Source organism: Schistocerca nitens, chromosome 6 (genome assembly GCF_023898315.1).
Source record: "Schistocerca nitens isolate TAMUIC-IGC-003100 chromosome 6, iqSchNite1.1, whole genome shotgun sequence".
Taxonomy (NCBI): Eukaryota; Metazoa; Arthropoda; class Insecta; order Orthoptera; family Acrididae; genus Schistocerca; species Schistocerca nitens.
The window spans coordinates 245,840,867-245,866,362 of record NC_064619.1 but is presented as its reverse complement, the minus strand read 5'-3'; the positions used below and the strand labels follow the sequence as shown (position 1 = coordinate 245,866,362).

The 25,496-nt window shown below is 44.0% G+C and overlaps 1 protein-coding gene across 1 annotated transcript in view; it reads right to left on the bottom strand.

The window, feature by feature from the left end:
• Nucleotides 1–22,755, bottom strand: part of LOC126263307 (uncharacterized) — a 43,003-nt gene extending 20,248 nt beyond the window's left edge. The window contains exon 1 of the mRNA XM_049960395.1: nt 21,648–22,755. Coding sequence (XP_049816352.1) covers nt 21,648–22,755 — 1,108 coding nt within the window. The remainder of the gene's footprint in view (nt 1–21,647) is intronic.
• Nucleotides 22,756–25,496: the final 2,741 nt, after the last annotated feature.

Sequence of the window (25,496 nt, the reverse complement as noted above, 5' to 3'; positions counted from 1 at the left end):
ACTTCAAGAAGAATATAATAATTCCAATCCCAAAGAAAGCAGGTGTTGACAGATGTGAAAATTACCGAACTATCAGTTTAATAAGTCACAGCTGTAAAATACTAACGCGAATTCTTTAGAGACGAATGGAAAAACTGGTAGAAGCGGACCTCAGGGAAGATCAGTTTGGATTCCGTAGAAATGTTGGAACACGTGAGGCAATACTAACCTTACGACTTATCTTAGAAGAAAGATTAAGAAAGGGCAAACGTACGTTTCTAGCATTTGTAGACTTAGAGAAAGCTTTTGACAACGTTAACTGGAATACTCTCTTTCAAATTCTGAAGGTGGCAGGGGTAAAATACAGGGAGCGAAAGGCTATTTACAATTTGTACAGAAACCAGATGGCAGTTGTAAGAGTCGAGGGGCATGAAAGGGAAGCAGTGGTTGGGAAAGGAGTGAGACAGGGTTGTAGCCTCTCCCCGATGTTATTCAATCTGTATATTGAGCAAGCAGTAAAGGAAACAAAAGAAAAATTCGGAGTAGGTATTAAAATTCATGGAGAAGAAGTAAAAACTTTGAGGTTCGCCGATGACATTGTAATTCTGTCAGAGACAGCAAAGGACTCGGAAGAGCAGTTGAACGGAATGGATGGTGTCTTGAATGGAGGATATAAGATGAACATCAACCAAAGCTAAACGAGGATAATGGAAAATAGTGGAATTAAGTCGGGTGATGTTGAGGGTATTAGATTAGGAAATGAGACACTTAAAGTAGTAAAGGAGTTTTGCTATTTGGGGAGCAAAATAACCGATGATGGTCGAAGTAGAGAGGATATAAAATGTAGACTGGCAATGGCAAGGAAATCGTTTCTGAAGAAGAGAAATTTGTTAACATCGAGTATAGATTTAAGTGTCAGGAAGTCGTTTCTGAAAGTATTTGTATGGAGTGTAGCCATGTATGGAAGTGAAACATGGACGATAACCAGTTTGGACAAGAAGAGAATAGAAGCTTTCGAAATGTGGTGCTACGGAAGAATGCTGAAGATAAGGTGGGTAGATCACGTAACTAATGAGGAGGTATTGAATAGGATTGGGGAGAAGAGAAGTTTGTGGCACAACTTGACTAGAAGGAGGGATCGGTTGGTAGGACATGTTTTGAGGCATCAAGGGTCACAAATTTAGCATTGGAGGGCAGCGTGGAGGGTAAAAATCGTAGAGGGAGACCAAGAGATCAATACACTAAGCAGATTCAGAAGGATGTAGGTTGCAGTAGGTACTGGGAGATGAAGAAGCTTGCACAGGATAGAGTAGCATGGAGAGCTGCATCAAACCAGTCTCAGGACTGAAGACCACAACAACAACAACAATTGTAAGGAGCGATCAAAACGTTTCAGTTTGAGGACGTTGCTTCTGATGTGGGTATGTAAGCACCGACATGCAGGCAAAATAGGTGTGTGGCATTCTCGTCTTTCCAATGTGCATGCAGTAAATATACAAAAGTGAAATTGTGGCGACGTTATTAGCAGATGCACCCAAGCGGAACGAACGTGCTGCTACTCTTTTCTTGTCAGCCTAAGGGCAAACATCGGTAGACACCATCGCAGAATGGAGAATGATTATGGGGCAACACATCTTTCGATAACCACCCTTGTGGAATGGCGCACCAAGTCCCGTATCGATTTACGACAACGCATGTCTTCATTGTGCAAATGTTGTAACACAGAAGTTACGCCAATTCGAGTGGGAGACACTTGAACACCCGCCTTATAGTCCTGACCTCACCCCATGCGGTTATCACGCTTTGGTCCCTTAACAAAAGGCCTTGAAGGGTCAACAATCCCTGCCGGTCGAGGATTGCAGCAGACAGCTGCGGACTTCCTCATGCAGCTGGACGTGGTGTTTTACGAATGTGGTATCTCTAATCCGGTGCATTGATGGGATGATTGCCTCAGTGCTCAAGACGATTTGGCGTGATTGGCATACCGATTCTGGACTGTACGCCATTCGATCGGAAACACTTCGACCGTCCCTTGTAGTTATAATCTGGAAAGAAATATTGTGGGGCAAAAACCATCAGCCTCCTATTGGGGTCGTGGCGATAACATGGATAGAGAAGGGGTAGGAGGAGAAGGACAGACAGAATGTGGGAAGGAGGAGATGGACACAGTAGGAGGACAGAGAGATGATGATGATGATGATGATTGGTTTGTGGGGCACTCAACAGCACAGTTATCAGCACCAGTACAAATTCCCAATATTTGCCCAGTCCAATCTCGCCACTTTCATGAATGATGATGAAACGATGAGGACAACACAAACACCCAGCCATCTCGAGGCAGATAAAATCCCTGACCCCGCCGGGAATCGAACTGGGGAACTTGTGCTCGGGAAGCGAGAACGAGACCGCGAGACTATGAGCTGCGGACAGGACAGAGAGATGGGAGGAGAGAATGGGAAAGGGAACACGAGGATATTCAGAAGGGAGTAATAGGGCAAAGGGAGTGTGGCCCCACTCTGTATTGTTGCCAAATTTATTCAAGATGGCGGATACAACGTTGCACCGACATCATGGTGGTAAGTACAAATTTTCGCGGGAAAATAGGTTAGTTGGGCTACCTCCACTAACCTAACACCACCTCCCTCTCCTCCCCTCCCCCTTCCCTCCCTCAATCAAGTAATTGTAAAAGAAGGTAATTGTAAAAGAACTCAGTCTGTGCTGGGTTGCTGGAAGTCTTTACTTTGTATGCATTGTGGTATATTGTTTATTTAAACCATTTGAGTTGTCATAGACTGTAGCTCCATCCAGTATCAGTCTGGAATCGCACGACCGCTACGGTGGCAGCTTCGAATCCTGCCTCGGGCATGTATGTGTGTGATGTCCTTAGGTTAGTTAGGTTTAGGTAGTTCTAAGTTCTAGGGAACTGGTTACCTCAGATGTTAAAGCCCATAGTGCTCAGAGCCATTTGAACCATCCATCCAGTGTGTTCACCTTGAAATCTGGAGCCCAACTGACCTTGTTCACAAAACCACCACCAGAGAGCACTGTTGGCCTTCCCTCCCCCCCCCCCCCCCCCCCTACCCTCCCGCTCCCATTCCGTGATGTAATCCAAATGGCGATCTGGGGAAAAATGGTGGGAAATTCGCTCAGACTGTGCTGACCTTCCCAAGAGGATGGATGTAATTGTTTACTGTGTACTATGTGCTTAGTGGATGAGATGTCTGTCCTGGAAAAGGAGGAGTTTAACTGGTATATGATCTGTAACCACGAAGCTGGTGACTATGTCCATAGCTACCTTTGCAGACGGCATGAAGAAGATGAATATGCTTCATCCAATAATGAAGATGCAGCAGGGTGGGGCTAAGTTACACTTTGGAACTGATGTTGATAAATGCGTGTGCCGTAACTGCAGATCATTCGATGAAAGTCCGAAGCACAACAGACAAGACGTCCACCCACTCTGGCTCCCGCGCTCCCTGCCACAGAGTCTGCATGTCCGCTGGAATTGACCAAGCGCTGGGCTCGCAGCACTGGCCGCCAACAACCGCAGAGTGGCCACGCACTAAGCACTTCTTATCGTGCTGGAAATGCCTTGGTCTTCTTCGTGGCACACAAATACCCCTTGCCGTTGAATACGAACTGCTTCAGGAGTTATTAAATCTGGCGTTTAAGCAACGTGTAGAGAATTGTCAAATACATGTCTTGAAGATATCACAAAAAAAGATCGCAGTATACCTGTGAAACTATCGCTGAGACACTTCGCGCGCTCTTGTGGGAAATATCACATCCTTCCCTCGTCTTTGAACATAAGCTGCTTCAGGAGTTATTAAATCTAGTTGAATATGACTCTAAATACACTTTCAAAAAGATTGCTGCATAGTAGTTTGCTTCAGTTTTGCGATGTATACCACCACACTTGGACACAGAGGCTAAAAAGATCGCGGTGCACTTGTGAAAGCTCCCAGATTTCATCCCTGACACACTCCACATGCTTTTGTGGGAAATAGATCCCGAAACCGATATCAGCTGCTATATCTGATTTAACACGCCAAAACGACGATGTTTGGAAGTTGAAATAAGTATCTGTGTAACTGTAAACACATAGCACTCTCCACCATTTCTGCAGACAGAAAAATTACGAGACTTTCAGTGGTAAACTATTTTGTACAGATCGAAAAACATACAGCAGTCATATTGAACTGACAGTTAAACACTGCAAAATTAGTCTACAGATTATGAAATACAGAAACTACCGCCCAAGTTGCAGGGGCAACAGTCTGGATGATTGACTGATCTGGCCTTGTAACATTAACCAAAACGGCCTTGCTGTGCTGGTACTGCGAACGGCTGAAAGCAAGGGGAAACTACAGCCGTAATTTTTCCCGAGAGCATGCCGCTTTACTGTATGAATAATGATGATGGCGTCCTCTTGGGTAAAATATTCCGGAGGTAAAATAGTCCCCCATTCGGATCTACGGGCGGGGGCTACTCAAGAGGACGTCGTTATCAGGAGAAAGAAAACTGGCGTTCTACGGATCGGAGCGTGGAATGTCAAATCCCTTAATCGGGCAGGTAGGTTAGATAATTTAAAAAGGGAAATGGATAGGTTAAAGTTAGATATAGTGGGAATTAGTGAAGTTCGGTGGCAGGAGGAACAAGACTTTTGGTCAGGTGAATACAGGGTTATAAATACAAAATCAAATAGGGGTAATGCAGGAGTAGGTTTAATAATGAATAAAAAAATAGGAGTTCAGGTAAGCTACTACACACAACATAGTGAACGCATTATTGTGGCCAAGATAGACACGAAGCCCACGCCTACAACAATAGTACAAGTTTATATGCCAACTAGCTCTGCAGATGACGAAGAAATTGAACCAATTCAAGATGAGATAAAAGAAATTATTCACATAGTGAAGGGAGATGAAAATTTAATAGTCATGGGTGACTGGAATTCAATAGTAGGAAAAGGAAGAGAAGGAAACGTAGTAGGTGAATATGAATTGGGGGTAAGAAATGAAAGAGGAAGCCGCCTGGTAGAACTTTGCACAGAGCACAACTTAATCATAGCTAACACTTGGTTCATATAAGGAGGTTGTATACATGGAAGAAGCGTGGAGATACTAACAGGTTTCACATAGATTATATAATGGTAAGACAGAGATTTAGGAACCAGGTTTTAAACTGTAAGTCATTTCCAGGGGCAGATGTGGACGCTGCCCACAATCTATTGGTTATGAACTGTAGATTAAAACTGAAGAAACTGCAAAAATGTGGGAATTTGAGGAGATGGGGTCTGGATAAACTGAAAGAACCAGAGGTTGTAGAGAGATTCAGGAAGAGCATAAAGGAACAATTGACAATAATGAGGGAAAGGAATACAGTAGAAGAAGAATGGATAGCTTTGAGGGATGAAGTGGTGAAGGCAGCAGAGGATCTGGTAGGTAAAAAGACGAGGGCCAGTAGAAATCCTTGGGTGACAGAAGAAATACTGAATTTAATTGATGAAAGGAGAAAATATAAAAATGCAGTAAATGAAGCAGGTAAAAAGGAATATAAACGTCTCAAAAATGAGATCGACAGGAAGTGCAAAATGGCTAAGCAGGCATGGCTAGAGGACAAATGTAAGGATGTAGAGGCTTATCTCACTAGGGGTAAGATAGATGCAGCCTACCGGAAAATTAAAGAGACCTTCGGAGAAAGAGAACCACTTGTAGGAATATCAAGGGCTCAGATGGAAACCAAGTTCTAAGCAAAGAAGGGAAAGCAGAAAGGTGGAAGGAGTATATAATGGGTTTATACAAGGTCGATGTTCTTGAGGACAATATTATGGAAATGGAATAGGATGTAGATGAAGATGAAATGGGAGATATGATACTGCGTGAAGAATTTGATAGAGCACTGAAAGACCTAAGTCGAATAAAGGCCCCGGGAGTAGACAACATTCCATTAGAACTACTGACAGCCTTGGGAGAGCCAGTCCTGACAAAGCTCTACCATCTGGTGAGCAAAATGTATGAAACAGGCGAAATACCCTCAGACTTCAAGAAGAATATAATAATTCTTATCCCAAAGAAAGCAGGCGTTGACAGGTGTGAAAATTACCGAACTATCAGTTTAATAAGTCACGGATGCAAAACACTAACGGGAATTCTGTACAGACGAATGGGAAAACTGGTAGAAGTCGACCTTGGTGAAGATCAGTTTGGATTCCGTAAAAATATGGGAACACGTGAGGCAATACTGACCTTACGCCTTATCTTAGAAGAAAGATTAAAGAAAGGCAAACCTACGTTTCTAGCATTTGTAGACTAAGAGAAAGCTTGACAATGTTGACTAGAATACTCTCTTTCAAATCCTAAAGGTGGCAGGGGTAAAATACAGGGAGCGAAAGGCTATTTACAATTTGTACAGAAACCAGATGGCCGGTATAAGAGTCGTGGGGCATGAAAGGGAAGGAGTAGTTGGGAAGGGAGTGAGACAGGGTTGTAGCTCCTCCCCGATGTTATTCAATCTGTATATTGAGCAAGCAGTAAAGGAAACAAAAGAAAAATTTTGAGTAGGTATTAAAATCCATGGAGAAGAAATAAAAACTTTGAGTTTCGCCGATGACAGTGTAATTCTGTCAGAGACAGCAAAGGACTCGGAAGAGCAGTTGAACGGAGTGGACAGTGTCTTGAAAGGAGGATATAAGATGAACATCAACAAAAGTAAAACGAGAATAATGGACTGTAGTCGAATTGTCGGGTGATGCTGAGGGAATTAGATTAGGAAATGAGACGCTTAAAGTAGTAAAGGAGTTTTGCTATTTGGGGAGCAAAGTAACTGATGATGGTCGAAGTAGAGAGGATATAAAATGTAGACTGGCAATGGTAAGAAAAGCGTTTCTGAAGAAGAGAAATTTCTTAACATTGAGTATAGATTTAAGTGTCAGGAAGTCGTTTCTCAAAGTATTTGTATGGAGTTTAGCCATGTATGGAAGTGAAACATGGACGATAAATAGTTTAGACAAGAAGAGAATAGAAGCTTTTGAAATGTGGTGCTACAAAAGAATGCTGAAGATTACATGGGTAGATCACGTAACTAATGAGGAAGTATTGAACAGGATTGGGGAGAAGAGGAGTTTGTGGCACAACTTGACAAGAAGAAGGGATCGGTTGGTAGGACATGTTCTGAGGCACAAGGGATCACCAATTTAGTATTGGAGGGCAGCGTGGAGGGTAAAAATCGTAGAGGGAGACCAAGAGATGAATACACTAAACAGATTCAGAAGGATGTAGGCTGCAGTACGTATTGGTAGATGAAGAAGCTTGCACAGGATAGAGTAGCATGGAGAGCTGCATCAAACCAGTCTCAGGACTGAAGACCACAACAACAACAACAACAACAACCGCCCAAGATACTTCCTCGATTACACTGCTCTGCTACTGTCGGGGAAAGCTTAACTTTTCCGTTTGACCTATGGCAGCGCCATCTAGCGAGTCAACCATAGCGCCAACTGATTTCCCCCTTCAAGCTAGACGAGTTTCGTTCCTTGTAGTTTTTTCGTTTGACGCTTATTTCGTGAGATATTTGGTCCGGTCACGATCAATGTACCACCCTGTATATACCGCGAAGACAGACAGATCCCATAACAACATGCGCTGTATATAGTTGCAGCACTAGATATTTCCCACGGGGTCCGTCGGTCATCCACCGAGGCCAGCGGTCACGAGGGAACAGCCCACCACACACGCTGGCCTGATGCGCGATCAGAGCGCCCTCCACGGATAGCGATCACTCTCTGAAATGGTGTGCAAAGGCTGGGCTGGTTCCCCCGGCACAAAGGCGTTACTCTTTCCAGCCCCAACCTTCTTGCTTGGTGCCATGTTTTCTACAGTCGTCTGCAGACTCTGGAATTACAAGAACATACATAATTTCACAAGGTTTGCCAGAATATTGTACGATTTACGCGATAGTTCTCATTATCAGCCGCATAGTAGTATGATATGTATCACTTGCACAGTATAATTCCGAAGATAAAGAGTGGAAATCATATCTCAAGAAACCCAAAACTTTAGCGAGGTCTTTATGTGGGACGTCCTCCAAATCACTAAGTAACTAGAAACTTATCTCGCCTGAGATCTTATACGTGCAAACTCGGAAATAGAGAAAACTGGTAGTTCGACTCCTATTTTTTTTACGAATACCAATGTCAATGATATAACAGATTCAAAATCATCCTTGTACTTTGCAAAGTCAACTAAGGTGTTTCTTAGGTCTAGAGAACCAGCAAACGTCTCTTCCACCTGTTTTCCGCCATCTAGATGCACACAACACACATCACAATCGGTGTTCTCTCAGCCAAAAAAGACGGAAAATGTATAGAATGGCGGTACAATCTCTCAGCCGATCAATTTACATGGGAGGGAATAATTGTTCAGCGCAACACACACGCTCGTATTGAATCTTCTCAAATTTCCACGAAGAAAATTCAAACACAAGCGATCACGAAGGCTGTCCAAGAGGTACTGGGTATTAGTTCGCTATTCGGTCTCCTAGAGGACGACACAGTTAGGTCAGCTGCATGTTGTACCCCAGCCTGTCCAGTTCGGGCGGCTCAACACGACGGCTCCTGCTGCAACCCGGAAATGTCAATCGTTCCGGCCGCAGGCTACCTCCGTCACGCGCCCCACTCGCCAGGCAGAATCGTCCTAGGAAACCAGCCATATTTTGTCAATTGCAGTCTCAATCTGGTGACATTCGACAGTGAGCAAAGTATCGGAAATACCCCCTCTTGATGGCTGTGCCTCTGGAATTATAAATATCTATTTCGGCCTTATGACTGGTATAAATTATACGTTGTCGTGTTGGAAGTCAGATCTGGAAGCTGGAGAGATCTGTAGAGATTGAATAAGAGTCCCTAACCGTTCTATCCACCGACCTGTCGTCTTCTAAAGTTGTGTCACCAGTGCAGAAGACAGCCCGTCGGTCTGGGATCATCTTTGGCGGAGACTACTATGCTGTCATCTCGAACTTGAACCTGTGTTCGTGCTTTTTTTGTGGGATGCCACTTAAGCAGATACACTGTATCTACATAGGGCAAGATCTGCAGTACTGACAATGATAGTAGGCGACACCTTTCATTAATGTATCCTGTTTGTTTATATTTTAAAATATCACTTTTTACACTGTCTTCGCCGGCCGGAGTGACCGTGCGGTTCTAGGCGCTACAGTCTGGAACCGAGCGACTGCTACGGTCGCAGGTTCGAATCCTGCCTCGGGCATGGATGTGTGTGATGTCCTTAGGTTAGTTAGGTTTAATTAGTTCTAAGTTCCAGGCGACTGATGACCTCAGAAGTTAAGTCGCATAGTGCTCAGAGCTATTTGAACCATTTTTGAACGCTGTCTTCTACAACACTCGACGTAGCTCTCTTAATAGTACCGGTACGGTAACTTTTATGGCAACTTCCGATATAGAGTACGATATGTCCGTTCAAAACAGAGATACACATTCGACTCTGAAGAACACCCGAAACAAAGTGACTAGCGCAGCCGAGGTACTTCGACTCCCAGGCGCGCCAAAGCGACCCGAAGGTGTCCGAAGCACTTCGGTTGTAATATCATTACTCTTATGTTTCTCAAAACTATTGAAATTTAATAAACAAAACGGTATACTCGTAGGATAATCATGAGAGATTGTCATACTGAAAACTGGGTTAAATACAATGAAAATTAATAAATAATTAATAAGAGAAGTTAGGCGTTTTGGCCCCTAACACTCCAATCTGAGGACCAATCAGAAGCAAGTTCAGTACAATTGGCTGACTCTCCCACGGGAATAATCCATACAGTACCATACTCTACTTTTGTACTATATGTTACCTCACGTGTATCAAGCTGCATCAAGGCGAGCTTCTAGCAAGATAAAATACGGGCGGCCACAGCCAAGAATATCACACTGGACATAATTTTCCATCCTCCTTACAGCTATTGATGCGTTAAAATCGCAATTTTCCACGTCAAATCCGTATTTCCTTACAACAGGTCATAGTCATTTTCTTTGCGCATATCGGGGAACACTGACCATAGTAACTTTACTCCTCAACACATACTTTATAAGTCTGCTGATCACAGTGAATCGACACGCAGCCTCATAATCTTTATATATAGTACCAACTAGATCTATATATGCAATGTCTAATATCCATTACATTATCAGTACTACTGGAGTAAGCTACATTGCATGTATCACGGAGTAGCGGTTGGTGTTCCTGGTTGGCGTACTGTCAGTCCCCAGTTCAAACCCGACCCCTCACAAATGTTTATTATTTATCATCCCTAGAAAGTTGTCAAAATTTCTTATGTTTTAATGTTTGCATATTCTAGAGTACTTGATGTATGTGAGGACAGTAGCACTCTGTGTCAAGTAGGCAATTCTATTCTGTCTGTAAACTCGAGCCCGTAATAAATGTGCGTTATGTGCTAAACGCTATACTTCATTGACGACCCCTGCTTTCGAATTTGGACATGAGACTGATTAAAAGCGTGACATTGTTTGGTGGGTGCTGGGTAATTCGAAACATCTAAACCACCGCCTATCCTGACAGGAGTAGATCGTTCCCAAGGTTCGTATATTAAGAAAATCAGTGGACTCCAAAACACCAGTAAGCTACACATCGGGTATCCATCGGTCAGGACCCGATGAAATGGCTGCAAGAGTGCGAGCGAGTGCAAAAACATGACAGGTGGGATGACATGATGTGTTTGGCAAAGGTGAACATTTACTTGGACGGCACAGTTGAGTAGTGGTTCGAGAACGACGAAGAGAAGCTCAATAACTGGGTCAAATTCCAGACCAAACTCAAGAAAATATTTGGTGACAAAAAACAGCAAGTCCGCTTAGCGAAATAACAATAGAAGAGGAGGGTCCAGCGTCATGTGGATACGACACAGTCTTACATACGGAATTTGTTCCTACGCCACATTGTGAATCCTAATACGACAGCACCTAACAACATCTCACACTTCCTGAATGGATTCGCAGAAGACATCTACCAAGCTCTTCTGGCAAACGGTGTCTCGCGAACAAAGGAATTCTTCAAGTGGCGCAACCGAATCGAGGACTTCTTAAGTAATAGAACCCAGTGCGTTGTCCTCGATGGTGAGTCTTCATCGGAGGTGAGGGTATCATCTGGAGTGCCCCAGGGAAGTGTGGTAGGTCCGCTGTTGTTTTCTATCTACTTAAATGATCTATTGGATAGGGTGGATAGCAATGTGCGGCTGTTTGCTGATGATGCTGTGGTGTACGGTGTCGTCGTTGAGTGACTGTAGGAGGATACAAGATGACTTGGACGGGATTTGTGATTGGTGTAAAGAATGGCAGTTAACTCTGAATATAGATAAATGTAAATTAATGCAGATGAATAGGAAAAAGAATCCCGTAATGTTTGAATACTCCATTAGTAGTGTAGCGCTTGACACAGTCACGTCGATTAAATATTTGGGCAGAGCGATATGAAGTGGGACAAGCATGTAATGGCACTTGTGGGGAAGGCGGACAGTCGTCTTCGGTTCATTGGTAGAATTTTGGGAAGATGTGGTTCATCTGTAAAGGAGACCGCTTATAAAACACTAATACGACCTATTCTTGAGTACTGCTCGAGCGTTTGGGATCCCTATCAGGTCAGATTGAGGGAGGACATAGCAGCAATTCAGAGGCGGGCTGCTAGACTTGTTACTGGTAGGTTTGATCATCAAGCGAGTGTTACGGAAATGCTTCAGGAACTCGGGTAGGAGTCTCTAGAGGAAAGAAAGCGTTCTTTTCGTGAATCGCTACTGAGGAAATTTAGAGAACCAGCATTTGAGGCTGACCGCAGTACAATTTTACGGCCACCAACTTACATTTCGCGGAAAGACCACAAAGATAAGATAAGAGAGATAAGGGCTCGTACAGAGGCATATAGGCAGTCATTTATCCCTCGTTGGCCGGCAGAAGTGGCCGTGCGGTTAAAGGCGCTGCAGTCTGGAACCGCAAGACCGCTACGGTCGCAGGTTCGAATCCTGCCTCGGGCATGGATGTTTGTGATGTCCTTAGGTTAGTTAGGTTTAACTAGTTCTAAGTTCTAGGGGACTAATGACCTCAGCAGTTGAGTCCCATAGTGCTCAGAGCCATTTTTATCCCTCGTTCTGTTTGGGAGTGGAACAGGGAGAGAAGATGCTAGTTGTGGTACGAGGTACCCTCCGCCACGCACCGTAAGGTGGATTGCGGAGTATGTATGTAGATGTAGCTGTAGAGGATATCCAACAGAAAAATAGTTGGGTGAAAGAAATACACAGACGGAAATAAATCGCAACACCATAAAATAATTAATTTAGAGGAATGAAATTTCGGGAACACATTTGTCTAGGTAACGTATTTAAGTATTAACATCGCAAGATCACAGGTTAATGCAAGCGCGAGGTAAGCTATTGCAAAGTAGAATATAAGCATGCAAACGTGCATTCTCTGTGTCGTAAAGGCGTCATATGTCAGTTTGTGGGTTGGAGTTGCATGCCTGTTGCACTTGGTCGGTCACTATAGGGATGGTTAATACTGTTTGTTGATGACTTGGAGTTGTCATCCGATGATGTCCCATATGTGCTCCATTGGAAACAATATGCTTATCTAGCAGTCTAAAGCAACATGTCGACACTCTATAGAATATGTTGTGTTACAACAGCGGTATTAGCGACAGCGTTATCCTGTTGGAAAACACCCCCTGGCATGCTATTCATGAATAGAAGGACGACAGGTCGAATTACCAGACTGGCGTACAAATATGCAGTCAGCGTGCGAGCGATAACTACGAGGGTGCTCCTGCTGTCATACGAAATCCCGCCCCAGACCGTAACTACAGGTCCAGTGTGTCTAGCACACAGACGGGTTGGTTGCAGGTCCTCACTTGGCCTCCTCCCTCTGACCATCACTAGTAGCGACACAGAACCAATTTTCATCATAAAATACGACAGACGTCCACCCTACCCTCTAGTCAACTCTCGCTTGACTCCACAGATGTCGCAAATGGCGGTGGTTTGGGGTCAGTGGAATGGACTCTACAGGGCGTCTGGCTTAAAGCTGTCCTTGAAGTAACCGATTTTTAACGTTTCTTTATGTCACTGTGGTGGCAACTGAAGCTCGAATTTCTGCTTCAGATGGGGTACGATGCGTCACATCTATACGCTGAACACGATGGTCTTGTCTCTCAGTAGTGCCACATGGCCGTCTGGGGACCGATCTTCCTGCGACCGTACCTCGGTTGGTTGATTTGGGGGAGAGAACCGAACAGCGAGGTCATCGGTCCCATCGGCTTAGGAAAGGATGGGGAAGGGAGTCGGGCTTGCCCTTTCAAAGGAACCATCCCGCCATTTGCCTAAAGTGATTAAGGGAAATCACGGAAAGCGCAAATCGAGTTGACCGGACGCGGATTTGAACCGTCGTCCTCCCGAAAGCGAGTTCAGTGTGCTAACCACTGCGCCACCTCTCTCGGTCAACCGTACCTTCCCGTGACCACTGCTGCCAACAATAATGTACAGTGGCTGCACTCCTGCCAAGTGTTTCTGCAGTATCGCAGAAGGAACACCCAGCTTCTCGTAGTCCTATTACAGACCTCGTTCAAACTCAGTAAGGTGTTGATGATGGTGTCTGTCGCCTTAGAAGCATTCTTGACTAACATCAACTCACCACATCCAGTCAAAGGCAACTAACGCTCACGCCCTTACAGCGTGTATTGAAAGCAAATCTGATTCGCTTCCTCACAGTTGCGCTACTAGCGCCACTCATGCGACTGGTGCGAAACTTCGTCATCTTTCAGATGAGGAAACACGCCTACCAATTTTCGTTTATGTCACACAACTCCTTGTTGGTGTTGCGATTTTTTTCCGTCAGTGTACAGTAGCCCCAAATGTGGTCCCTATGAAAGATCACCAGGACCTCACCTCTCTGATACTCCAGGTTCTTAGCGAACAGGTACAGCATTTTATGGCAGCCAGAACTGCCGGACTGAGTAAGCAAAAGATAGCAGCCATGAAGGTCGAGTCCATACTTTAGAGAAAGAGGAAGAAGCAATTTCTTTGACAAGTCCAGCGCCCTGCAGAACGGACATTTGGAGGAAGGAGGTGGACACGCAGAATGTTTCCACTGGGGACACCTCTGACATGTCGCACGCTACTGCAGAGAAGAGGAGTTTCAGACGACTACTACACAGCAAAACGTTCACCATCACAACAGTTCTCTTTACACCAGTCAACTGGAAACGATTATAGTTGATCTGTGGGAGGAAGACCATTGCTGTACCCTAGACAAGGTCACTATCAAACATACCGTAACCATTCCCCGTCACCGTACAAAGGAGCCAACCACTCGTCTCGCAGCCGTACAGAGAAAAATTAAATGACACAACCATGTTTGGAGGTAAATCCGCCAGAGATAAAAGTCCTACATCTACATCTACATTTATACTCCGCAAGCCACCCAATGCTGTGTGGCGGAGGGCACTTTACGTGCCACTGTCATTACCTCCCTTTCCTGTTCCGGTCGCGTATGGTTCGCGGGAAGAACGACTGCCGGAAAGCCTCCGTGCGCGCTCGAATCTCTCTAATTTTACATTCGCGATCTCCTCGGGAGGTATAAGTAGGGGGAAGCAATATATTCGATACATCATCCAGAAACGCACCCTCTCGAAACCTGGCGAGCAAGCTACACCGCGATGCAGAGCGCCTCTCTTGCAGAGTCTGCCACTTGAGTTTGCTAAACATCTCCGTAACGCTATAACGCTTACCAAATAACCCTGTGACGAAACGCGCCGCTCTTCTTTGGATCTTCGCTATCTCCTCCGTCAACCCGACCTGGTACGGATCCCACACTGATGAGCAATACTCAAGTATAGGTCGAACGAGTGTTTTGTAAGCCACCTCCTTTGTTGATGGACTACATTTTCTAAGGACTCTCCCAACGAATCTCAACCTGGCATCCGCCTTACCAACAATTAATTTTATATGATCATTCCACTTCAAATCGTTCCGCAAGCATACTCCCAGATATTTTACAGAAGTAACTGCTACCAGTGTTTGTTCCACTATCATATAATAATACAATAAAGGATCCTTCTTTCTATGTATTCGCAATACATTACGTTTGTCTATGTTAAGGGTCAGTTGCCACTCGCTGCACCAAGTGCCTATCCGCTGCAGATCTTCCTGCATTTCGCTGCAATTTTCTAATGCTGCAACTTCTCTGTATACTACAGCATCATCCGCGAAAAGCCGGACAGTTGCCAAGATGTCAGGAAATCTCATCGACCTCGTCATTAGCGGCCAACCTGTCGACTCAGAGGTTTCTTTTTCTGTAATAAATGTCTTTCTTTTTCGTCCATGATCACAAAATTGTTTGTTCCTTAGATTTTCGGTTTCGCTCAGCAATAAAATCTTCAGATCTGCAGTAAAACATGGAAAAAACGTAAATACCACTAGTGGATTGTCTACATCTTAATAAAATAGGACATAATGAAAAATATTACTGAAATAGAAGTAGAAAACATGCGCTTTAAATATGACGAGGCATAGCTGCTTTAAAATATGTTCTAATGTAATGAAGTCGTAGTGGCACCGGCAAAACATAAACACAAAATCGGCTTAGCGTCACCGCACGTATTTAAAATTTGGTATATACTAGGCCACATTTTTTGTGGAGTCATCTTGTAGACCGCGCTACTGTTCATAACAAACTGCTGTGCAGTGGCCACAAAATGTTTGTGTCGTAACGTCGTTATATGTTGCTTCTGTAGGTATACGGTACACATATTCGTCAATTATAAAATTGTAGGATAGTAAAAAGAAGAATACAATAGGTAAAGTCTATAGTGGGCTTACCAAGTGTATAAGTTATTACAGTAATAAAATGCAATAAATTAAAAACACGACCAAAGTTAGATAGTTAAAAAAGGAAAAAGTTAAGTGACAATTCTGATATGCTCTTGTTGCGAAATTAGATAAAAATATAACAACATACACGTAAGAACAAGCTTACGGAACTAACATAATCATATAAAAATAATGAAATTAAGAGGGAAAGAAACAAAATGGATGAAACAACATACTGTAGCAAATAACTAGCGATCTCTTTTGGCGTCACCATCAGAATGCCGGGTAGACGAGAAGTAACCAGAGGAACTGAACTGCCAAAGGGCGCCTTGTATCCTGCGACCTGCCGTTCCAAGACAGGAATGATAAAACACCGCCGGCTGCTGTGGCCGAGCGGTTCTAGGCGCTTAAGTCTGGAACCGCGCGACCGCTACGGTCGCAGGTTCGAATCCTGCCTCGAGCATGGATGTGTGTGATATCCTTAGGTTAGTTAGGTTTAAGTAGTTCTAAGTTCTAGGGGACTGATGACCTCAGATGTTAAGTCCCATAGAGCTCAGAGCCATTTGAACCTCTTTTTTTTAATTTTTTTATATAAAACACCGTACGAGTCAGTTAACAGAATTATCTAGTTTTATGAAATATATAAACTGAGAGGGAAGAAGTTAACACGAGAGTAATACGCTCGACACAAGAAAACGAAGCGAATATGTAAAGCACTCTATACAATGTAAAAACATTGGCAAGATAAAAGCGTTCATTTTCTTCATAGTTGATGTTAATCGCCAGCAGCGAAAGTGGAATATGTTACACGACCCAAACTCGATTGTGCTGTAAGTCAATTGGTTCAATTGGTTCTGAGCACTATGAGACTTAACTTCTAAGGTCATCAGTTCCCTAGAACTTAGAACTACTTAAACCTAACTAACTTAAGGACGGCACACACATCCATGCCCGAGGCAGGATTCGAACCTGCGACCGTAGCGGTCGCGCGGTTCCAGACTTATGCGCCTAGAACCGCTCGGCCACAACGGCCGGCGCTGTACGTCACCAATGGCAAATACGTCCAGGCGATAGAAACGTGTAATGGAAGAATAACTATCGGCAACAGAACACGGCCCTTCGAATTTGTGGTTTCAACAGGATGTTGTCGTGATCTCATTCTCGGATGAACGTTCTTGCAAACATCACAAGTGGTCATAGACTCTGTAAGATCAGAGCTACGGACTGACGAACACACATTACGAGGATTGTTCCATGTGGTTGTTTGCCATTGTGTTACTTTATACGGTGGTCATTCGGAAAGTAACGAACTCTTTTTTTCTGCAGAAATTTTTATTTGATCTAATTAAATGAAACTTTTACATACAATTTGCTAGCCGTGCTACTTTTCTACATAATCACCGTTCAAATGTAGTCACTTGCCATACCGTTTTACCAGCTTTTCTATGGCTTCTGCATACTCAACTGCCGCCGTGTTGCTGAACCAGTGACCAACGGCTTTTTTAAGTTGATCATCAGTTCTGTAGGGTTGTAGACTCAAAACATGTATCAGTTTGGGAAATACGTGATAATCACTTGGGACTAAGTCCGGACTGTATCGTGGATGATGAAACATTTTCCACTGAAACCTTTGAAGCAAATCTTGTCATTCCTGCTGCGTGCGGACGTGTATTATTGTGAAGGAGAATTACTCCATAGGTTAGCATTCCGTTCCACTTGGTTTTAATGGCCCGGCGAAGTCGTTGAAGTGTCTGGTAGTAGGCCGCTGCATTTATGGCCTCACCTATAGGTGTGTAATCGGTGACCAGGACGCTCTTACGAACCTAAAACACAATAATCTTTCTGGAACTCAAAGCTTGATTTACGTTTTTCGGTTTCGTTGGGGATTGCAAGTGATGCCGTTCCATTGATTGGCGCTTTGTTTCTGGTACGATATGTGTTATCTCAGTCTATCAACGGTGACAATTTGATTCAAAAATTCATCACCATCCTTTTTATAGCTACTGCCATTCGTTTGGTTTTGTGTTTCGTCTGATAAAATTCGCGGGACGCACCTGGCAGACACTTGTCTATAGCCTAGATCTGCCCTAACAGTCTTGTACAACATCTTGTACAACACAGTTCTGAAAATGTTTGGAAGAAATGAGTGCAGTCTACTGATTGTAAAACGGCTGTCTTCTTGGATATTTGTTTCAGTCCTTGCTCTGAGTGCGCCAGTCACTACTGAGGGCCAGCCCGAGCAATCTTCGTCGTGAACATTCTCCCATACGCCATTAAACATGATACACCACTTCCGAACTGCGCTCCGTTCATTACATTAGCAAAAAGCGCAGTAATCTGTCCACGAGGGTTGGAACTTAAATAGTAGCAACTATTTTTTCACAACCGATACAAAAGAGTTACATGTTTGCACCTGTTACTGTCCTTCAGAGTAGTCATCAGCGTTGTGTAGAACCCGTTGCCAGCGATGTGGAAGGGATAGTACACCGTTAGCAGAGCCTGTTCTGTTGATGGTGCGAATGGAGCGGTCTACTGCCTGTCGAATCTCTAGAACAGTTCTGAAGCGAATGCCACGAAGTGGTTCCTTCATCTTCGGAATAAGATCAAAGTCACAAAGACTTAAGTCCGGGTAGTATGGTGGATAGTACAGTACTTCCCAGTGCCATCGACCGAACAGAGCAGCCACAGCGCCCGCGCATTATCGCGCAAAATGATGGGTCGGTTGCCCAGAAAGTGTCGGCGCTTCTTTCGCAAAGCTGATGCTCCAAAAACGAACAGTAATAGAGTGCATTGACGGTCTGCCGTGGAGAAACGTAACGCGTTAGGATAACACCATCACAGGCGTACACGAGAATCACCATAACTTTCACCATACTGGGGCTGTGACGCACTTTCGACTTTTGCGGCGACCCATAACGACGTCATTCGTTGCATTGGCGTTTCAGTTCAGGCTTCGTGGCATTCACTTCAGAACTGTTTCAGAGATTCGACAGGCAGTAGACCGCTCGATTCGTACCATCAAGAGAACAGGTTCTGCTAACGGTATACTACGCCTTCCACATCGCTGGCAACGGGTTCTACACAACGCTGGTGACTACTTTGAAGGAGAGTAACAGGTGCAAACATGTAACTCTTTTGTATAGTTGCCACCATTTAAGTTCCAACCCTCGTATAAATGTTGATTGGTCGACCTTAATTCCCAAACTGAAAGATGTTTTGAGTCTACAACCTTACAGAAGTGATGAACTTAAAGAAGCCGTTGGTCACTGGTTCAGCAACATGGCGGCAGTTGAGTATGCAGAAGCCATAGAAAAGCTGGTAAAACGGTATGTCAAGTGACTACATTTGAACGGTGATCATGTAGAAAAGTAGCAAGGCTAGTAAATTTTATGTAAAAGACAGTTCCATTTAATTACATCAAATAAAAATTTCTGCAGAAAAAAACGTTCGTTACTTTCCAAATGACCACCGTACAAACTAACACAATGGCAAACAAGCACCTGGAGCAAACCTCGTAATGTGTGTTCAAATGGTTCAAATAGCTCTCAGCACTATGGGACTTAACTTCTGAGGTCATCAGTCCCCTAGAACTTAGAACTATTTAAACCTAACTAACTTAAGGACATCACACACATCCATGCCCGAAGCAGGATTCGAACCTGCGACCGTAGCGGTCGCGGGGTTCCAGACTGAAGCGCCTAGAACCGCTCGGCCACTCCGGCCGGCCTCGTAATGTGTGTTCTTCAGTCTGTAGCTCTGATCTTACAGAGTCTATGACCACTTGTCATGCTTTCAAGAACGTTCATCCGAGAATGAGATCACGACAACATTCTGTTGAAACCACAAATTCGAAGGGCCGTGTTCTGTTGTCGATAGTTAATCTTGCAATACACGTTTCTATCGCCTGGACGTATTTACCATTTTGACTTACAGCACAATCGATTTTGGATCGTGTAACATATTCCACTTTCATTGCTGACGAACGTTTTGTGTGTTTCAAAAGCGGATAACACTGCGCATCCCACACTTGGTGGGCTCGACAATTTTGTCACACATTTTTGAGTCGCACAGCTGAGAAGTAAGCAATCGTATTGGATCCTAGCTGCCGCAAAACTGGAATGAGTACTAAGGTCAGTGATTCGTTGACTGTGGTGGTGGGGGGAAGCGAACAGGAGAAAAAAAACCGTTCTTTACTTTCCGAATGATAGTACTGAAACACCTGAGTCAAAACAAGGCCTCGGGAGTAGACAACATTCCATTAGAACTACTGACAGCCTTGGGAGAGCCAGTTCTGACAAAACTCTCCATCTGGTCAGCAAGATGTATGAGACAGGCGAAATACCCTCAGACTTCAAGACGAATATAATAATTCCAATCCCAAAGAAAGCAAGTGTTGACAGATGTGAAAATTACCGAAATATCAGTTTAATAAGTCACAGCTGCAAAATGCTAACGCGAATTCTTTACAGACGGATGGAAAAACTGGTAGAAGCCGACCTCGGGGAAGATGAATTTGGATTCCGTAGAAATTTTGGAACACGTGAGGCAATACTGACCTTACGACCTATCTTAGAAGAAAGATTAAAGAAAGGCAAACCTACGTTTCTTGCATTTGTATACTTAGAGAAAGCTTGACAATGTTGACTAGAATACCCTCTTTCAAATCCTAAAGGGAGCGAAAGGCTATTAGAATTTGAACAGAAACCAGATGGCAGGTATAAGAGTCGTGGGGCATGAAAGGGAAGGAGTAGTTGGGAAAGGAGTGAGACAGGGTTGTAACCTCTCCCCGATGTTATTCAATCTGTATATTGAGCAAGCAGTAAAGGAAACAAAAGAAAAATTTTGAGTAGGTATTAAAATCCATGGAGAAGAAATAAAAACTTTGAGTTTCGCCGATGACACTGTAATTCTGTCAGAGACAGCAAAGGACTTGGAAGAGCAGTTGAACGGAATGGACAGTGTCTTGAAAGGAGGATATAAGATGAACATCAACAAAAGTAAAACGAGGATAATGGACTGTAGTCGAATTGTCGGGTGATGCTGAGGGAATTAGATTAGGAAATGAGACACTTAAAGTAGTAAAGGGGTTTTGCTATTTGGGGAGCAAAAAACTGATGATGGTCGAAGTAGAGAAGATATAAAATGTAGACTGGCAATGGCAAGGAAAGCGTTTCTGAAGAAGAGAAATTTGTTAACATCGAGTATAGATTTAGGTGTCAGGAAGTCGTTTCTGAAAGTATTTGTATGGAGTGTAGCCATGTATGGAAGTGAAACATGGACGATAAATAGTTTGGACAAGAAGAGAATAGAAGCTTTCGAAATGTGGTGCTACAGAAGAATGCTGAAGATTAGATGGGTAGATCACATAACTAATGAGGAAGGAGTGAATAGAATTGCGGAGGAGTTTGTGGCACAATTTGAGAAGAAGTAGGGACCGATTGGTAGGACATGTTTTGAGGCATCAAGGGATCACAAATTTAGCATTAGAGGGCGGCGTGGAGGGTAAAAATCGTAGAGGGAGACCAAGAGATGAATACACTAAGCAGATTCGGAAGGATGTAGGTTGCAGTAGGTACTGGGAGATGAAGAACTTGCACAGGATAGGGTAGCATGGAGAGCTGCATCAAACCAGTCTCAGGACTGAAGACCACAACAACAACATATTCCACCTAAATCAAATTAACTGTACATCTTTAACTTACTTTCTCATCCGAGGGTCTACTGTCCGTGGGATCCAGGGAATAGAAGTGGTGTAATGTAACAATGTAGCCCTGGCAGCGTCTGCTTACCTGCGGAATTCGTCAGGCAGCGTTCGTCTGAGATGGTCGCCGTCCTGCTAGCCTGCGCAGCGGCCGAGTGGCAGGCGGCCGCCATGCAGACGAAGCTGGCCAGCGTGACAACCACGTAGCTGGTGTCCGTCAGCGTTTCAAACAGGTCCGCTTTCTCCCGGTGTAAGGCAGCCCTGAGAATGCAAAATATGACATGGTACGAGACGGTCAGCGTCTGGAGCGCACTGGCTACCATCGGTATCCCGTACATTCTGTTGACGGCCGCTGCCACTTTGGACAGTCGCATGTAAGCCAGCCGAACATCTACCAGGATCGGAATGGACATTAAAGTTATAGATTCTTCCGGAAACCTCTTCGCAGGGTGAGTACGTCTACTTGCCAACATCAGTCGACGATTGTTTGTCAGCTGGCTGAGTTCATTCCACTGCATGACAGAAATGTTGTCCGACATTCGGAGGATGGTGTCGTTGAGTAAGGAAAATCTGTGTCGTAGTACTGCCACGAGAGTTGTGAACTGTAAAACGATGAAAACTGTCAAACAGTTAGCGACGTACACCATTACAAAAGCGAAACTGTTTGAAGAAATCACTTGAAAGGCGATAAACATACTGTAGTACGTTAGCAACGTTGCTGCTAGCAGCAACAGACACAGAAAGGTTCTACTGTTCGCTCGCGAGGCGCGTTTGTGGAACAAAACGTCGACGCGCTCGATCTCGGACACGAGGGAGAGGAACCTGTCGCCGCTTCCGGCCAGTGAGGAGAGAATCGACAGGGCAGCAGTGACTGTTATCGTGATGATGGTGATGAACCCGGAGGCAGAGGCGGCTATGCGCTTCTGCTCGACTTCGGCGCCGGCGACGAAGGCGGCGTCCATGGAGCACAGGCACAGGACAGCCAGTGCGATGGCGAGGCTGTAGGCGCGGGAGGCGGCGCCAAGGAGGCAGCAACAGCGGGGGCGGTGGGGCCCCACCCCCAGCGCTGTGGACACCATGACCAGTGGTCGCAGGCTCCGCCACAGCGACGATGGCTCCAGACGGACGCCCGCCTCTCTGGGCGGCAGCCAACACTGCTTGCGGTGTGCTACTGGATTCAATAAGGTTGGCTTCATCACTGTGCTCCCAACCAGACTCTACACGTGGAAGCGTACTCCAGATGAGTTGTTCTGTTCATTGATATACGTGTCGTCCTAACACAGCTACTTCGCAAAGGCCGAGTCTGTTCGGGTGGAAGTTGACCCTTTTTGGGTGTCTGGTCTCATTACTGCAACCTCCAACTGGACACTGTCTGTAAAAACGAACACTTTTTCGAGTATGCTGGTGGTTCATCCACATCAGGTCACAAAGTACTCCTCCCAGTTGGACACTTTTGGTAAATAATAACTGATTTTGGACTGCTTTTAGTGATTCCATCTGTGGGGTCTCGTTGCTGGATCCAACTAGGCACTGAATACAAAAACCATCACTGTTTGGTGTGTTATGGTGGCATTCATGTGTCAATTCCCATCGCTCACCTACCGACTAAGTGTCATGAGCTTAAACTGACACAGTTAGTAGTATATCTACTGTCAGTAGAGATACCATAACTATATGCTGTCTGAGGATATGTTGCTGATATAATCAATACCTGCACAGTCTATATTAGTATTACAGTAATACAAGCAGCTGTGGTTAGGTCTCACATTAGTCACTTCAGTTCGACACTTTTAGTAACTATTACCACTGCTTTTAATGATTCCACGTATATGGTCTCATTACTGGACGCTCTAACTAATCACTGAAAGTAACAATCATCACTGTTTGGGGTGTCATGGTGTCATCCACACGTCTGTTATCATTCGCCCTCCGACTAAGCTTTAGCTAACACCGTTTCGGATACATTCGTGTTTGCTGTATACCGAGTGTCATCAGTAGTCCTAGAACTAGATACTTTCTGAGGATATTCTGCTGATATCATCACTGTACTGTAATAATGCATGCAACTTGGGGCTACGAAGGCAACGGAAATTGCTAATATGCAGAATCAGCACAAGTAATCCATTATGAGGTCTGGCGATTTATCGGCGGGAGCAGGAATTGTGCCAGATGTTGAGCGGCTCGCGTTTTGGTCATCCCATGCCAGATTCAGTAAGGACCATTAGAAGAAATGTGTTCCTAGACGCCCAAGATAGCAGATAGCAACATTAAGTCACAGGGGAATATCAAAGCAGATGTGAAACAGAGTAACAATTCACACAGATGTTATTACATCCGAATTCGAGCCATCTTGAAAAAAGAAAAGGTTGACAGGACAAATAAAGTATTCATCTGAGAAAACCATGAACGTTACAGAGTATGAAATATCAAACTAATCGTATTATTTTCTTGTTGCAATTTTCATAGGTCTGAGTGTCACAAGAAACAAACTCTCGCACATCGACACGGAACACAACTGCAAAATGCATTATAGCTTCTCCATCTAGACTGCTTCGAAAAATCTTAACACTCTTTGTTTTTATGTTTCGGTCTGTTGCTCAGACAATATCTACTGTTACTAATTTTACTTGTAATTTTGAAGCTTCCTGTCTGAAGTCTTTCATACTCCTACGCGTCACTGATACAACCTCTGATTTCGACAGGACGTTGAACAGACTTTACTGAGGTAGACACGTCAGCACTTCCGCCTTGACGAGGAGCTGCAGTATGTCGTGTGGTATGCACACAGCATCCTCGCGGCCTCACGAACTGGCCTCTGCGGCCTCGCGTGTCAGACTGATGAACCATCAGCACGGCCGCAGGCGTCAGTAAAAACGACGCCAGTTCCTTCATTAATGACCCGCGTGTTAATTTTCTCTCGTCCGTGGCAATATTGCGTGATGAGACCGCGATAATTCGCTGCACTGCGCCGGGCTGCCAAAGTCCCTCGAGACCGCTGTCAGCAGTTTCTGTCGTTATCCATGCTTCACAGTGTCCATCACCACTTCTCCAACCACCCTTAGTTACGATACCTACAACATTCGCTAGTATAATACAGGGTGTTTATAAACGAATATCGGGGTTTTAACCCTTTATAATATTTATTACATTAAACTTACAGTTATAAACGATATGTCAAATGAAAGAGCAACTCAAACAGTTTTACCAAGAACCTTATAAGTGTTCACTAGCATAGTGAAGTACGCGATTGGTTGAGCTCCACTGTACCCAAGCGCTGGATAAGCCGCAAGGGTCCCAATGACAGTATAACATCCACGATATATGTATTTTTTTATTACGAGTGGAATATGAACGTGTGGAAAATTACGTAATTCAATAATATTGATTCAATTATGTGATTCTTTCTTAGAAAGGTAATTATTTAAAACAGAGACAATATTTGTCTCACATTCTTTGTTAATCTATGTCATTCTTTTCTTTTGTTTTGTACCCTTTTGTCATCTTCTGATGTACGTCGCCGACGCAAGACGCGAATCGATTTGAGGTCTGTTGAATGAAAAACATTTAACGTAAAATTATTGTACTTTTATGTTCATTTGCTGGTAAAAAACAAATAGAGCCAAATGCGTTAAAACTATTTATGATTAATTATTGAAAAATCACTTCCTCTTTTAATTATAATTTTGTATTACTTGTTTTATCATAGCTGCAAGAAGCGCAGCCATTGTTAGTTGCGATTATATAGCAACTTCAACTGTACTTCTGGTCGAAATATCAAGGGTTTGTGTTAAACTAATTTGCAAAACAGTATTAATAATTTTCTTTGGTGGCATCAATTTAAATGATTAATTATTTATTGAGCAAAGGAAAATCTTAATTAAAAAAGGAATCCTCTATCTTTTGTTGGCCGCCATCTTAATTTTTATCTCAGCGGCAA